Source organism: Propithecus coquereli, unplaced genomic scaffold (assembly GCF_000956105.1).
Source record: "Propithecus coquereli isolate 6110/MARCELLA unplaced genomic scaffold, Pcoq_1.0 Scaffold44, whole genome shotgun sequence".
NCBI classification, from domain to species: Eukaryota; Metazoa; Chordata; class Mammalia; order Primates; family Indriidae; genus Propithecus; species Propithecus coquereli.
Window position 1 is genome coordinate 9,886,732 of NW_012150174.1, and position 17,599 is coordinate 9,904,330.

Below are 17,599 nucleotides of genomic sequence, written 5' to 3' on the forward strand. Positions count from 1 at the left end.
TTTGGAGTCAGAGTCTTGCTCTGTCTCCCCAGTTAGAGTACGGTAGTGTCATCATAGCTCACTGCAACCTCAAACTCCTGATCTCAAGCAATCCTCCTGCTCCAGCCTCCTGAGTAGCTAGGACTACAGGTGTGCACCAACACACCCGGCTAATTTTTCTATTTTTTGTAGAGATGGGGTCTCGCTCTTGCTCAAGTTGGTCTCAAACTCCTGAGCTCAAGTGATCCTCCCACCTCAGTCCCCCAGAGTGCTAGGATTACCAGATGTGATTACAGGCCAGATTACACCCAGCCACTGTCTATAATTTTTAAGATTAAATACATACACACAGCAGGTCATCAAATATTTGCTGAATTTAAGACATATTTACTTATAATACAACTATAGAACACAAATAAGCTACCCAATCAATGAACAGAACAGCAACCAAAACAAAGCTCCAGAAAATAGTATAGTATCATACTGCGAAGTTTTCAGACGTTATATGTCAGTTTCTATGCAATTTAATTAAATCTTTTTTATTGAGATATAATTCACATACCACAAAATTTACCCTTTTGAACTATAAAATTCAGTGGTTTTTAGTATATTCACAAGGCTTTATACCCATCACCATTATCTAATTCTAGAATACTTTCATCATCCCAAGAAGAATCCCCAAGCCCAACAGTAGTCACTCACCATTCTACCTCCCCTCAACCCCAAACAACCTCTAATCTACTCTGTATCTCTATATATTTGCCTATTTTGGACATTTCATATTCAAATAAATGGAATCATATAATATGTGGCTTTTGTGAGTTTGAATAAATCTTAACCCCTCATTATCACATAGTTTTTCTCTCCTCTTTTTTTCCTAATTGTATGATCATTTAACATGGTAACTATAGTTAATAACAATGTATTAAACACTTGATAACTGCTAAGAGATTTTAAGTATTCTCACCATAGATTAAAAATACATGGGAAATAATGCACATTAGTTTGATTCATTCCACAACGTATATATATTTCAAAGCATCATGCTGTACACCATAAATATATACAATTTCTATTTGTCAATTTAAAAAATAAATAAAGAGAAAAAAGCACAATCAAAGCAATGCTATCATCTCTGCATAGAAAATCTTTAACAGAACATGTATGACACATAAAACATACATATACAAAGAAAGATCAGGAAATTGTATTATGAGGCTGATATGGAATAACAGATATAGATACAAAGAGTATTACACAAATGAACACATTGTAATTTTTATAATCTTTGCTGCAAAATTTCTGAAAAATATAATGTACTTTCTCATTGTTTTTTATTTGTTTGTTTGAGACAGGGTCTCACTCTGTCACCCAGGATAGAGTGCAATGGCATAATTATAGCTTACTGCAGCCTCAAACTCAAAATCCTGGGTGCATGCAATACTCCTGCAGTAGTTTCACGACTAGCTGGGACTACAGGAATGCGATTCCTTTTGTAACTTTTAATCACCAACTTTTAACATTATTTAAATGTACCATCCAGTTTATTTTCTTCTTTTTATGCATTAAATTTCATACTTTTGCGTCAAAATACCAGGAGGTTATATTTGGATTCTGAACACCTAAAAGGTTTTTATAGCATCCTTACTCAAAACATATCCTGCGGGAGTTAGCTACGCTCCCAGGAAAAAATCGGGTCCCTTAGGTACGGGTCATAGCAAAGGATAAGAAAATAATAGAAAATGGAAAATAGTAGAAATAAAAGAATACACAGAGACGAAGGTATAGTTTTATAGATTTATAAAGATAAAAGGCAAAAAGCGGGATACTCAGGGGTCCCTACGATATCCCCGTGAATCATAGGGCCCGGAATAAAGTTTCACATGGGTTTTTATAGGTAAAGAGATCGGTTGCCAGCGGTAACAGATTTACATAATAACAGGCAGTTCGTTTTGGGTTAAAAGTCTTTCAAAAGGCTTCTATAGATCCCTTAACTAACTCTGGTTACAAAGTCTATCAAGGGCAAACTTCTACGTTCTAAGATAAAGCTATTACTTAACAGAAGGGTTAAACAGAGATATAGTGCTCCATATTTATCTAGTTATTGCAGACAGAGACAGGTCATCAGAAGTCAAGCAGGAACTGTCCCTTGGGCTAATTGTTTTTAGCCGCAGGTGTCTGTCTCTGGGCGGACACTCTTTGATCAGCTCTCATCCCATGAATCCATGTAGACCTTGCTTTGTCCTTCAAAGCAGGTGAGAACCACAGGGTTGAGACAGCAGTAGTCACCTTGGAAAGCAGCTGCTACTTACCTTCTGAGATGCCCTCCTGAGGTGGAGCAGCTTTTGATATGCAAACTAACATGTTCACATATTCTTTCAGAGCAGAGCCCTGCAAAACTCCTAGACCATTTCTGTCTCTAATATAGTAATATTAATTTATGGAGCGACTATATCCCAAAGGAAGTATCCAAGTGGTGTCCTAAAAAGTCTGGGATGAAAAGTTTGCTGTATTATATCTATACAGTAAAGATAATTATCATCACTTTAAGTATTCACATTTTACTCCATGCTTTAATAACCATTGCCAGTACGTGTGGAACCATATTTTTTTTAAAAAGCACCCTGAGAAAGGACAGGTACAAACTGACATAAAACACAGTTCTTCGTTTCAAAGAATGAACAAAGTTGGAAAAATATCAAACCAAGTGGAGGAGAGAGAGAAATAGGAAACATCATCAGTCTCTCATCCTTTCTTCCTTTTTTCTTTATGATTTAATTGCTTTTTTTTTTTTAAGAAACAGGGTCTCTTCCTGTCACCCAGGCTGGAGTGGGGTGCAGTGATCATAGCTCACTGCAGCCTCAATCTCCTGGGCTCGAGCAATCCGCCCTCTTCAACCTCTGGGTACCTGGGACTATAGGCATGCATCACCACACCCAGCTAATTCATTTTTATTTTAGAAATAGGGTCTAACTATGTTGGCCAGGCTGGTCTCAAATTCCCAGCCTTAAGCAATCCTCTCACCTCAGCCTCCCAAAAGTGCAGGGATTACAGGCATGAGCCTGATTTATCCCTTGATGCTTCATACCTCAACTCCTTAGTGAATTCACCATCAAGGGGCTCTGGGGCCCACTTGAAACACGCAAATCAAATGATGCTGTAAGCCAGAAAAGGTCAGAATCATACCTTTTCCAAAATGAACTTGTTCAAATATGGCATGTAGCCCTGATTGGAGACAGGCCCTTCATCATCATCCCTGAAGTGTTCTTCAAGGGCAACGGGGTCATGCGGAACCTTCAGCACTGTGCACAGGTTATGGGAAAGGACCTGCAGGGGAAAAAGAGAGTAGTTTAAAGGCTCCCACTAACGAGCACGATACCTTCACTGTGCGAACACAACACACTGGACCCTGCCTGGGAAGAGAAAGATGGAAAATAAACTAGCGAATACGGGGTGAGGACTGCTCACGTGCCAGCCCCCACTTGTCACCATTATTCTCTCTTATCCCCTCCCCAGTTTCGGCTCACTTCGAACAAGTCTCCATTACAGGCCTACTATGAGCCAGGCTCCATGTAAGATCTGTGAATATAATATCCCTGTGCTCTTTTATTAATTGATCCACATTAGGAGAAATGGGGGTGGGAGGCAAGTGAATGTGTTCAAAATTAAACTTTTTCCCCAATAAGAGCAGGGTTAGCCAATTCGAGCTGTTTAGAGGAAGAACCTGGTACTGGGCAGCAGAAGCCAGGGGTTCTGGACAAGGAGGCTGACCTGGGTAAGTCACAACCTCTCTGGGCTTCAGTTTTCTCATTTATTCAATAGAAAGGGGAAAATTAGTAGACATACCAGATATAAATTAGTAATCTCTATGTGTTCAAACACCACTAAAATTCTATGACTCTAGGCTAAGTTTCAGCATGAGTATAAAAGAACACAACTATAAAAAGAGAAGGAAATCAAGGGCCTAATATAGAATTACTAATTAAAAAATGGCAAAAATATTCCAGGAGTCACCAAAACGGTTGAAAATATTTCGTAGAAAACTTGCATTCCATAACATACAAACATATGCAGGGCTACTGGTCTTGCAATAACCTACCTAAATGCATACTTCAATATCCAGGCAGAGTAGCTTAATTAGCAGTTTGGGCTACCTCAGTTCTAGTCTCGTTTTACATTAAATGAAAATTTGAAAATAAAGCTCAAGTCCTTTCCATTTCATTTGTGCATTCTGAACAGGTCAAATTACAATGCTAAGGGCAGGGCACGGTGGCTCACACCTGTAATCCTAGCTCTCTGGGAGGCCGAGGCGGGCAGATTGTTTGAGCTCAGGAGTTCAAAACCAGCCTGAGCAAGAGCGAGACCCTGTCTCTACTAAAATTAGAAAGAAATTAATTGGACAACTAAAAATACATAGAAAAAAAAAATTAGCCGGGCATGGTGGCGCATGCCTGTAGTCCCAGCTACTCGGGAGGCTGAGGCAGAAGGATTGCCTGAGCCCAGGCTGTAAGCTAGGATGACGCCACGGCACTCTAGCCCGGGCAACACAGTGAGACTCTGCCTCAAAAAAAAAAAAAATTACAATGCTAAGGCTATACTTTCTTTAACAGAGAATCTTCCTGGTTGAGTCCCACGTTAAAATATTCCCTATTTTTCTCAGCCCTAAACATTTACGTACTTTAAGGAGCCACAGTCATCTCAATAAACACTTTCAATTCCATTAAGCAAGTCCCTTTTTCTGCACACACGTGTTTTAGTTAGGATTTTTTTTAAGATTAAAAATGTTTATTAAAAATATTGCATATCTTTTTTCTCAATTTGTTTTGTTTCTCAAAGCTTCATTTATGTGGAAATCCTTTTCTACATGCTCTACTGGTTTTAAGGAAGTAAATTCACAAATGGTTATAAATGCAGTAATGAAGACTTTTATCAGCCTCTACAAAGCAGGCTGTGTTTCTGAAGCAAACCCCGTATTTGCCAGTAGAGCAGCACATGAAAAGAGTACGGTGGAGCTTTTATTGAAGAATCCTGCATCACAGTCAGCAAAATACTAGATAGATATTTTCTTTCTCTATTTACTTAGTAAAACCTATATAGCAATTATCTAATCCAAAGAGGTTCTGTGAAGATCAATTTCAAGAATGCAAAGTGCTTAAAAACTGTTAAGTACTATAGAAATACAAGTTTTAGAGAAATGAAGAGCATATTTCTCAGGTCAGGCTCAAAAGTCATTCAAATTTTAAAATCATTTTGGACTTTACTCAGGTAAAAATTCCCAACCACTAGTTAAATTATGATACATCCATAAAATGTGAAAAACCATGAGGAAGTATACTATGTGCTGATATGAAAAATCTCCAAGATAAATTAAGAGAAAAAAATAAGATACCTAAGAGTACGTATAATATGTCATCTTTTGTATAAAAGAAAAAGGATAATAAAATGAGCAATTCTGGAGAGGTCCACAAGAAACTAATAACTGAGAAGAAGACAAGTTTGATGGGAGACCAGGGGTAGGAGACTTTTCACAGCACCTCCCCCATTTTTATCAACTTTTGAAAAAATTTACCTATTCAAAAATGTACTACGTATTTTAAAAATTAAATATATATTTTTTAAGTGGCCAGCCTAAGAGCACATAGATGAATCTATTTATCTTCATAGTCTGTATTTTTTCTTCTACATTAACCTACTCTCTAGAGATGAGGTGTAAAAGGATGACATATTCCACAGCAATGCACCATGGTACATTAACGGATAAGTGAGATGTTAAGGGCAATAAACGAGTTCAAAAAAGGAGAAATAGTGTGTTCTACAGTGACTTCATAGAGGAAGTAAAATGTAACCTAGGGCCTAAAGGATAAATAAGGATAGCTTTAGGACAGAAATAGAGGCAACTACTATTAATAGAAGAATTTCCACTTTGGGAAACAACATGAGAAAAGTAGTTAATTAATGCAAAGTCCTCGGGGAACAAAAAGAAAACATGATCTCTCCCACACCTATCCTGTTCTCTGCCTTTGGGTTTCATAGATCCTCCAACTAAAGTCCTGGCAGGGGCCATGGATGTCATATTGTCATCTTCTCACTTTGTAAACAATGAGTACCGGCTCAAAAAGATTAAATTTGTTTTTCTTGACTAAAGTTAGTGAGCAGAACTGAGACCAGCTCAGGTTTTGCAATCACTGATCCAATGCTCTCTAGTAATAAGGAACATTGTGTCTTCAGTTCTCTAAAATCAACAACAATGTTCTTTGTATGTGCAGGTGCTTAAATTTAATTCAGTGATCCCACTGAAGACAATTTAGATTTGAACTCTAGACTTTGGCCTTGGACAATTAAACAGCATTCTTGTTAAATACAGAAATAGCTGAATTCAGTGATAATTTTCTTAACCCCCTTTACTTAATTAAGCAAATCATGAGGAAGACAGCACATTATAGTATCAAGGAGCCTGGAGGAGAAGACCTGAGCTCCAGCCCTGGTATTGCTACTTATTCACTTGGCCTCAGTATCCTCACTGTAAAATGAGGACTTGGACTTACCTCTAAAACCTTTAACTGTCAACCCAAACTCATTTCATGAATTCAGCAAAAAGAACTATAATTTAGATCAGAAGTTCAGCTTTGTTAGAGCTTTTTTCATTGTTAGTAAGGTCTAGAAAAGGGAAGTCATCTTCAAAGAAAATAACAAATAATAAGAAATTAATGGCCAGGCGCGGTGGCTCACGTCTGTAATCCTAGCACTCTGGGAGGCCGAGATGGGCGGATTGTTTGAGCTCAGGAGTTCAAAACCAGCCTGAGCAAGAGCGAGACCCTGTCCCTACTAAAAATAGAAGAAATTATCTGGACAACTAAAATATATAAAAATTAGCCGGGCATGGTGGCGCATGCCTGTAGTCCCAGCTACTTGGGAGGCTGAGGCAGAAGGATCGCTTGAGCCCAGGAGTATGAGGTTGCTGTGAGCTAGGCTGACGCCACGGCACTCTAGCCCGGGCAACACAGTGAGACTCTGTCTCGAAAAAAAAAGAAAAGAAATTAATGAAAAAGTATTTCTAAAAGAGGAAAAAACACTGTGTGCTATCTTTAAAACTTTTCACCAGAAATTTTTTAAAAGTCTAGATAATATCTCAAGTTTTTTAAATAAAAAATAAAGTGTACAAGAAACCAAATTTTTGATGGTCAGAATACAAACTAGTAAAAGGAAGCTTCATAAGCTTATACAACAATTTATGCTTTTTGTAGTAGACTCACACTACCCATTAATTTGTCTTAGTCTCTCCACCAGGAGAGTAGATCTTATTGCTATATTTTACAGATGAAGAGGTTCAGTCAGAGATTAGGAGACGTGCCCCAAATCACAGCTCTATGTGTAGTGAAACTGGGACTAGACCCAATTCTCTCACGACAGTGTTCTTTCCATGCTATGCCACTTTCCCGCTCTTTCTGGAAAAACAGATAGCCCTGACTATACAAAGATGACTCTATGGACATACATGCACATAGTTTCTAAGTTGCAATGATGGGCTGGTGCTACCCCAGCCCCACCCTGTCAGTTCTTCCAGGGCCCAAGAAGATGACTGGCACCATTCAGCAGAGCCAAGTTAAATCCAGTGGTGAAGAACAACATGGCCCCTAGAAATCTGGGGCCATTCTCCCTCTGGGAACCCTCATCTCCCAGTACCTGTCTCTGGGGGAAAGGATTCTAAAAGGCAGTAGACCCCTCTCCAGATGAGGAAGCTGAAAAGCAGACCAAGACAAAAGCAGTCAGAAAGAAAGAGGACTACAAAGTCTTGATTTGTAAAAGGACTGCCCTGAATTACTCTAATCAGAGTGTGTTTGCAAGTTTCATGAAAAAGATGAATTTATCCCACTTCAAATGCCTGCTCCTCCAAAGGCCATTCTTTTAGCACCCACATGATTGCTAAGCAACTTTGCTCTCATTTCCCTGATTTGAAGAATAAACTATTGTTACCACAATATAAGATCCATATCCATGCCAGAAACTCATCTCTCCAGTTCCCTCATAGCTGTCTGCTATTGCCTCTGCAGGGCCCCTGCTGACAAGAGATGTCTAATTAACTGCATGAGCCCAGCTCGTGTGGTCTTTTCCTGTTCAGTGGTTTGCCATTTACCCTTTTTAAGCACTTTGCTCCAGCCATCATGAAAATTAAATCAAGGATGATAAACTACTCAACAGTGTTTTAACACACATCAGTGTGTAACAATCACCCTCCTAGATTCTAAAAGGTTCTTTACAATGTGCCCCCCCCATATACCATTTCCCTTTACAGGATGTGCGTAATGGGCAAGATTCAGCACTGAAAAGGGGGGGGGTAGGGATTTCTATTCCAAAAGACTTATCTGAATGGACACAATTATAGAATTATAATTCATAATAGCCAATCTTTTTTTAAAAAATGAAAATTCCTATCTGATTTATAAAATTTCAAGCTAATGGCAAATTACCAGAAAATTCTTCCTAACAATGAACCAGAATGACCAATTTCCTACCACTGCTATGCCCTGCCTTAAGAGCATTGTCTACTAGCAGTCCTGCCCATTACCACATGGAGTCATTTTCCCCTTCCTGACAATATCCTTTCACCCTGCTGGTCACTGCTTAAGTCTGGCTTGATTTCTCTTAAATTATCTTTCTTCTATTAGCCTCGAAAATCTCCAAGTCATCATTGACAACACCCTTTCTCACTCCCTGAGTACAATCAACAATTACCATCTTAGGCACTTTTACCAAATTAATCTTCCAATACTGCTTACATCATGTTATCCTCTTGCCTAGATAAATCATCGAAAGCCAGCCAGGCCTCAGTGATGCATGCCTGTAATCCCAGCTAATTGGGGGGCTAATGTGGGAGGATCCCTTGAGGCCAGGAGTTCAAGGCTGCAGTGCACAATGATCATGCCTGTGAATAGCCATTGCACTCCAGCAGCCTGGGCAACAAAGGGAGATCCTGTCTCTTTAAAAAAAAAAAAAAAAAAAAAAATCAACTTTAACAGGTATAGGCCTAGTAAGACCTTAAAAATCAGAATATTTTTTGTGACCTTTAAAAAAAAAAAAAAAAAAAAAAAATCATCAGATGCCTACAGAAGTAAAAGCCAGGAAGTATCTGAGCTCCACAGTTAAGTCACTCCACAAGCCAATCCACTTTATTTTGCTAGCCTTATTTTTTCCTACCCCTGCACCAACCATACAAATCCAGCCAAAAAGCTTACTCACTGGACTCCAAGCAAACCCTGTACTACACCCCCTTACTACTCTGGGCCTCCACCTCCATTTCTAACAAACATAATGCCATCTCTTTCTGAAACCTTCACCACCAAGATGATCTTTTCCCACTGTTTCCCAAGCAGTCTGTACCTCTTGTGTTATAACTACCACACATGATCTTCCTCTCCCATAAGAGTGTCAATTTCTGAAAGAAAAACCTACATCTTACCCATCATTGCATGCCCACAGCACCTAGCATGCTGCCCAGAATCCCAAAGGTCAATAAATGCTGAATGAATTCTTTCTAAAAATTCTCTTTTAACAGTAAAATCATGATACTTTAATAATAACAACAATCTTAGAAAATATCCTACTCCTATCTCCTTATTTCACAAATAAAAAGACCAGGGCCCAAGACTTGGCCTAAGTAACACAGTAATTAGTAACAAAACAGGGACTCAAACCCAAGTCTCCTGTCTGTCCCACGGTGATGCCCTTTGCTGGGAACATTCTCCTTCTGTCTAGTCACATCCTTCAAGACTGGGTCATTCTTCATAAACTCTAGGAAAGGTTCACTGACCTCCCCTGTCTGATGAACACCTATTCAGAGTTTAATTGTATTCTGTTTCACATGCTAATGGTATCTCAAATACCTAACTATGGCACAATGGGAACAGAAACTCTTGCCTAATATTTTTCTGTATTCCTCATTGTGACTAGCATAGGGCTAAGGGAGGATTCGATAAGAGCAGAACACTTACAGGCAGGTTAAGGCAGGATACCTAACTTAAAGCTATCTGCTGTGATACTGTCCACAGAATATACTCAAATGAACTATAGTATATGCCACTGGGTTACATTCTAACTGAACCACCTTTTTATAAGTTATTTTGGATAATCCACCAACTTAGCCCTCTTGAGAAAGTAAACGGAAAATACTGGTAAGTTGGACCACATAAAAATTTTTAAATTTCCCTTTAGAGAGAAAGATATCATAAAGAAACAACAAAGGAAAATAGCTCCAATATTCAAATCGCTCTTAGAAATTAATAAGAAAAAGATGAACACCTAACAGAAAAATAGACAACGGACACGAATAGAAAATTCACAAAAGAAACTTAATGACTAATAAACATAGGATACCTTCCAAGTTCAGGATGGGATTCCTGGGGCCTTTAACTTTTAGATTGTACAGCCAAGGCATAAAGTTCTTTGTTGTATACTATGTTAGGTATAAGTTTATCTTATTGTTTCTCTACTAAGAACTCTTTTTAAATGTGGTTTGTTATTGTAGCACTTTTTACAACAAAACTAGAACAGTTCCAAACTGTACGTACTGCATGAAGCTTGTCCTCTAAATGGGTTTCTAATTTCTATATGCAATTTTGCATTTTGCAGTGTCCTGTAACTAAAGATTAAATTCCACCCTTTATTTCAAATAAAAATAAATTAAAATAAATAAATATAGGAAAAGATGCTTAACCTCAACAGTAACAAAAAGAATGCAAATTAATAGAGCTATTATTTTTGCCTGAGTAACAATACCTGGTGTTTGAGCAGATATAAAGCAGTAAAGATTGCCAATACTCAACACTGGAGAAGGTACAAAGCATGTGTTCTCGTCCTCGGTAGTACTGACATTTTGCGCTGAATAATTATTTGTTTGGGAGCAGGGCAGGTGTCCTATGCATTGTAAGATGTTTAGCAGCATCCCTGACTGAAAACATTAAAATATCTCAAATATCTGTGAATATAAAAATGGTTAAATAAAGCATGATGTATCAACATAATGAAATAGTTCATAGCCATTATAAAGGATGGGATGCATTAATATAGAAAGATGAGCCTAACACAATGGTTAAGAAAGTAGGTTACACAAGCATATGAAATATGATCCTATTTATATAAAATGACATATATGCCTGTGCATATGCACATGTGTGTATGCATGTGTGTGCATGTTAGGAGGGGAAGATATCAGGAAAGACATTCACTAAAAAGTTAATTGTATCTGCCTTTGGTAGCAGAATTTTGAGTTTTACCTTTGCCTCTACACTTTAATGTGTTGTTTGAATATTCTATGTATTATCTTTATATATAATCAGAAAAAAATGAAGCTTCTATATTCATGGAAAATAAAAAATTAAATAGGGCTGACAGGGCCGGGCGTGGTGGCTCATGCCTGTAATCCTAGCACTCTGGGAGGCCGAGGCGGGCGGATTGTTTGAGCTCAGGAGTTCGAAACCAGCCTAAGCAAGAGCGAGACCCCGTCTCTACTAAAAATAGAAAGAAATTAATTGGACAACTAAAAATATGTAGAAAAAATTAGCCGGACATGGTGGCACATGTCTGTAGTCCCAGCTACTTGGGAGGCTGAGGCAGGAGGATCGCTTGAGCCCAGGAGTTTGAGGTTGCTGTGAGCTAGGCTGATGCCACGGCACTCTAGGCCGGGCAACAGAGTGAGACTCTGTCTAAATGAATGAATGAATGAATGAATGAATGAATAAATAAATAGGGCTGACAGTTTGCTATGTCTGAATGTGTCCCCCAAAATTCATATGTTGAAACTTCATCACCAGTGAGACAGTATTTTTTTTTATTTCAGCATATTATGGGGGTACAGATGTTTAGGTTACGTATGTTGCCCTTGCCCACCCCCCAAGTCCAAGTTTCAAATATGTCCATCCTTTGGGTGGTGCGCATTGCACTCTTTGTATATGCAAATACCCATCCCCTCCTCCCTCCTCCCCCCTGCCCCCTCCCCCCTGCCCAACATCCAATAGATGTTATTCTTATATGTGCACTTATGTGTTGACCAGTTAATACCAGTTTGATGGTGAGTACATGTGGTACTTGTCTTTCCATTCTTGGGATACCTCACTTAGTAGAATGCGTTCCAGCTCTATCCAGGAGTATACAAGAGGTGCTATATCACCACTGTTTCTTAAAGCTGAATAGTACTCCATGGTATACATATACCACATTTTATTAATCCACTCATGTATTGATGGACACTTGGGTTGTTTCCACATCTTTGCAACAGTGAGACAGTATTAAGAGGTGGGATCTTTATGAAGTGATTAAGTCAGGGAGGCAGAGCCCTCCTGGATGGGATTAGTGACCTTATAAAAGAGGTTGAAGGGAGCACCCTAGTCCTTTTTGTCCTTCTGCCACGGGAGGATACAACAACAAGGCATCATCTTGGAAGCAGATGCCCTCACCAGACACTGAATCTGCTGGCACCTTGATCTTGGACTTTCCAGCATCCAGAACCGTGAGAAATAAATTTCTATTGTTTATAAATTCCCAGTTTGTGGTATTTTGTTATAGCAGCAGGAACAGACTAAAACAGGGTTCCCTCTAGAAAGTACCAATAGAATTACAAAATGTGAAGAGATCACTGTAGGACTATAAAGTTGATGAAATTAACTCACGTGAATTACAAAGAAGTATATTTTGCCATTTCCCTTGAAGCCACACTAATGAGCAAAAATGTTTCCCAATCTGGGACCACCTCTTTAGATTCCAACCCCCCACTGAAATATAGCACAAAGAAATGTCTTTAAGAAGATTAAATCATTTGTGAGAGATTTAACTCCAGTAAGCTTTGCTATCTCTCTCATTACTCTGTAACTTCCTTAAAGAGAGGGTCTGCATTTTATCCATCTGTATTTTAAACTTAATAAAGTACCTAATGAGTGAGATGTTCAACAAATGTTTGCTAAATGAGTCCTATTTAAGAATTTTCAAGAATTTTTTTCTTTTCTTTTTATTTTATTTTGCACCTCCACCATCTTTATCTAGAACTGAGTCTTTGAATTTATTTTACTATACTACCATGTTTCTGGGAAGAATTTTTAAATGGAATCTAATTCAGATCACTTTAAGAGTTAAAAAAAGAAAGAAAGAAAAACAATGCCTCCATTAGTTATTAACACCACCAGAACCAGTCAAGCCTAACTCATCTGGCCTAAGATCTAGTAAAGCAGTCTAATTCCTTAAACTTCAAGTATAGACTTCTGAGGAAAGGACACAATAAGAATTAACAAGCATGTATGAGAAAAGACTCTATAAAAGACAAGAGAGAAATTAGGTAACTGCTGCCCAGCTACAAGGAATGTGGTTAGCTGACAGCCTCCAGCTACCTCAGGGTTCACGTCAGCCAATGGCCGAGCAGGGTGGTAGGATCGCTTTGCCCCAACGAGGGATTCCCTTAACAGGCAATCTTTGCTCCAGAGATCCTGGTTTTTCCAAGTCCTTATTATGGTCTGACAGCTTCTTTTCCCAAACCTGCTTCCTTTCCCTCGCCCCACAAGTGTTTCTCCCCTATAACCCTTTTGCATTCCTAACACTGTCTCAGTATGTGCTTCCTAGAGAACACAACCTGGGATGGATATCTTCTGGCCAAGTCACTTTCACAAATTTCTAACAGGTGGCAGTTGGGATCACCCCCTCCTCTTAGATGATTTGTGGTCCCATGACATACCAACTTCTAAGTTCTTCAAAGGTGCCTTTATGGGGTCCCCACATCCCTCGCCCCTCATTCTCCCAATCTAGACATTTCCAAAGGGCCAATTTTCAACCCTGAGTTCTTCTTTCTCCTTTCTGACAACTTTAAGTCACCTCTATTCTAATGACTCTCAGATCTCTTTCTGATCTTAACCTCTCCAATAAGCTCTGGTTTATGTCACTAACCAGTACTAGAGATTTCTATTCTAAATCTGCCTCATATCTAAAAGATCCAAAGGAGAGCTCATCACCTTTCTCCCCAAAACAGGTTTGCCACCCTGATTCTGACTTTGGTATCACCATTCCCTTAACAACAGAACTGTAGACTTTCCTCTTCCTGTATCTCTTTATCTTACAGTTTGTCTTCTTTCTGGATCTAATTCAACCCAGCCAATGCCAACTCCTCTCTCTACTGAGCTGCTGTGTCAACTTCAGGCTAACCAGAGAGCGTGAGTCGAGGGAAACAAGGCTTCTCACCTTCAGTACACCAGGTTGCATTCTGCCCTCTGAGGCCCTGACAAACTGTTGCTGTTGCACAGAAACCGCTCCCCAGGATGTGACCATGGTAAACATATCAAGCTAACAAGGTTCAGTTAGAAGGGTACACCTCGAAGACTCTGTCTGCTACCCTACATTTTACAAACGAGGAAACTGAAGCCCAGCAAAAAGAGAAGTGACTTCCCATGGCCACAAAAGTAATGGAGCACAGATAGATAGGTCTCCTGACTCCCCAACCAGTGTTCTCTCTCTTGATACTTCCTCCAAGGGATCTGCTTTCCAAATCTTTCATCATGGTGTGCTTATAGAGGAATTTCACACATCCTTTTCAATTTAGTGATAACTGTCTCCTTTAGGAGACAAAAAGCATTCTCTGACCTAACCCCTCCAATCCTCACCCCAAGCTAGGTAGATTCCCTTACTCAGAATTCCCCAATTCTGTCCACTTTCCTTATCTCACCACATTTGAATTGCCAGTTTGCTCATCTGATTACTCATAAGATCTAAGTTCTGTAAGGGAAGGGTATAAATTCCCATGGCCACCACTCCTGTCCAGCACTCACCAACTTACCCAGATTTCACAGCAGCCCCCTAACTTGTCTCCCCATCTCCAGCCTCTCATCTCCAGTCATCATATCCACATCACCAGAATAATTTTAAAACCATACTTCTGCCATATATCCACTCAAAATCTTTTAATGACTTCCCTTCCTCATAGGATCACTTCTGAACTAGTCATTCTAATATTGACAGTCAGTCAACAAATACATATTAACCATCTTCTGTGTAAGAACATTCAAAGATATCTAAAATGCAGCCCCATCTCTCTTTAAATCCTAATCCTCCACTACGACTCAGAACATTCTACTCCACCCTTAGTATTTCCTTTCTGTTCACAAATACTACAACTTTAGGCTCTTGCTCTCATTTACAATGCTACTGCCTATTTGCCACCTTTCTGTGTCTATACTAAACAAGATCTGCCCATTCCCTCAAGAAACAGCTGCCGTTCTACCTCATCCATGAAACTCTCCTTGTCTGCAACAGTTTGCATTTTTCTATTTCCTTTGAATGCCTACAGCACCAATAGAAATGTAATGCAAATCACATATGGAATTTAGAATTTTTAAAACCACATTTAAAAAGTAAAAGGAAACAGGTAAAATTAATTGTAATGATATATCCAACATATTATAATTTCAACAGGCAATCAATATTTAAAAATTACTAAACAGATATCTTACCTTTTTTTGGTACTAAGTCTTTGAAATCCAGCATATATTTTATACTTATGGTACATTTCAATTCAGACTCACCACTTTCCAAGTGCTCAATAGCCAAATGTGGCTAATGGCTAACACTGGATGGCATAGCTTAGAGCACTCATTTTCCACACTCTCTAGAACTTGCTTATATATTGTGTTGTTGTAGTCATTTCATGTATTATCTTCTTGACTAAACTGTATGCTCCTCAAGGTAAAAAACGATGTTGCATATTTTTTTCTTCCCCAGAGTACCTAACAAAAAGTGTTCAGCAGACTGAAACCTTCAAGTTCATATAATGTTTTGTAGACTAGTTTTCTTTAACATGAGTGTTCAGTAGGAAATAAGTGGCTAGAATGTTGTATTGTCACACATAAAGGTTGTAACATCTGTTCAAGCATGCATGTTGTTGTATGTCTTATCATTCCCATTTAATGATTATCTTAAAATACAAAAAGCAAAGCAAGTTTCCCAAAGTCAACCAGGTAAAGGACCTCAGAATTACAATCTAGTCCAATCTACTAACAGTCTGGTGCCCTATTACCTAATAGCATTTCTCAAATCATCACGGAAAATTATCACTGAGACTGGAGTCTGCTGCCCACGAAACTCCTACTCTCAACTTCAGTGTAACAGCCATCTGGCTGAGCATCCGCCATCCTAGGAAATGAAAGAATTGGTGGGGATGTGCTGTCTGGCAAGACAGATACTGCCCCATCCTCCCAGAGCTGCCTATCCAGCTATATTGTCCATACGAGCAGAATAACTTTTATACTAACTAGTGTCACTTCTGGCTAGTACACCATGCCCACATATACCATTCTCTTCATCGAAATCAAATGTTGTAAACATGGCCAGATGTGGTGGCTCACACCTGTAATCCCAACACTTTGAGAGGCCAAGGCCAGAGGATTGCTTGAGGCAACATAGTGAGACCCCACCTCTAAAAAAAAAAAATTATCCGGGTGTGGTGGCTCACATCTGTAGTCCCAGCTACTCAGGAGGCTGAAGTGGGAGAATCACTTGAGCCCAGGAGTTTGAGGTTACAGTGATCTATGATGGTGCCACTGCACTCCAACCTTTGTGACAGAGCAAGTCCCTGTCTCTAAAAAAAAAAAAAAAATGTTGTAATGCTAATTACTCCTAAAGAAGCAAAAGATATAGAAGACATACAAGAGTCCTAAAATGAAAAAATGAGTTTTTCCAATATTGCAGAAATCTCTCCCTAACCACAAGATCTCCTTATATGAAATTCAAGTATATGCAGATTCCCTCCTAAATATCTTTCTTTCCCTCAATTGCTAAGAGCTACACTTTGAAGTAGACAGACTTTGAGTAAAAAAAAAAAAAAAAAAAGGAGAAACATGAAGATGGAAAGAGAAGAAGGAAATAATGCAAAAGGTAGAGCAGAAAAATCATTTTATGAAATGCAGCCTTGGGGAAGATAAAGAAAGCTGAGGCAGAGGGCCACCTTAGGCTTATGTTGTGGGAAGGGAACAGGGACATGCATAGTTAGAGGGACCAAGGAGGCAAGTCAGAGTACTCAGCAGAGTTCTGATGTGCTAATTATCATCACTGATGGACTACGGTATTGTAATAACCCTCATGTAGGGAGGGAATGAGAAATACCTATTGAGCGATGACAAGCCAAGTAAGTGGGAAAAGGTCACCCAAAGCCTCTTCCGTCTCTAGCTTCATTACAGTGGTCCCTCTGGAACTCCAGTGAGACCCAAAAGGAAATATGAAATGCGGATCAGGAAAGTTAAGAGCTGAGTCACAAGATCAGAACCATACTGGCTATTAAGATGGAGGGCCAGATACAAAAAAGTACCTCACGGTTTGCACAGTATCATCAATAAAAGTGTACACGTATTTCAAAAAAACCACAAAAATTTCCAAGTGATTTCACTGAAAAGTTTCTAGCAAGTAAGGAACAGAAAATAGAAATAACCCATAATTCATTATTATTTTTTTCTTTTTTTTGAGACAGGATCTTGCTCTGTCGCCCAGGCTCAAGTACAGTGGCTCAATCATAGGTCACAGTAAATTCAAGCTCCTAGGCTCAAGCAATCCTCCTTGAGGTTACAGTGATCTGCTTCAGCCTCCCAAGCAGCCAGGACTA

At 39.1% G+C, this 17,599-nt stretch overlaps 1 protein-coding gene across 1 annotated transcript in view; it reads right to left on the reverse strand.

Moving 5' to 3' along the window:
* The window catches only part of SWAP70 (SWAP switching B-cell complex 70kDa subunit), a 70,310-nt gene that overhangs the window by 44,128 nt on the left and 8,583 nt on the right, over positions 1 to 17,599 (reverse strand). The window contains exon 2 of the mRNA XM_012654433.1: positions 3,166 to 3,306. Coding sequence (XP_012509887.1) covers positions 3,166 to 3,306 — 141 coding nt within the window. The remainder of the gene's footprint in view (positions 1 to 3,165; positions 3,307 to 17,599) is intronic.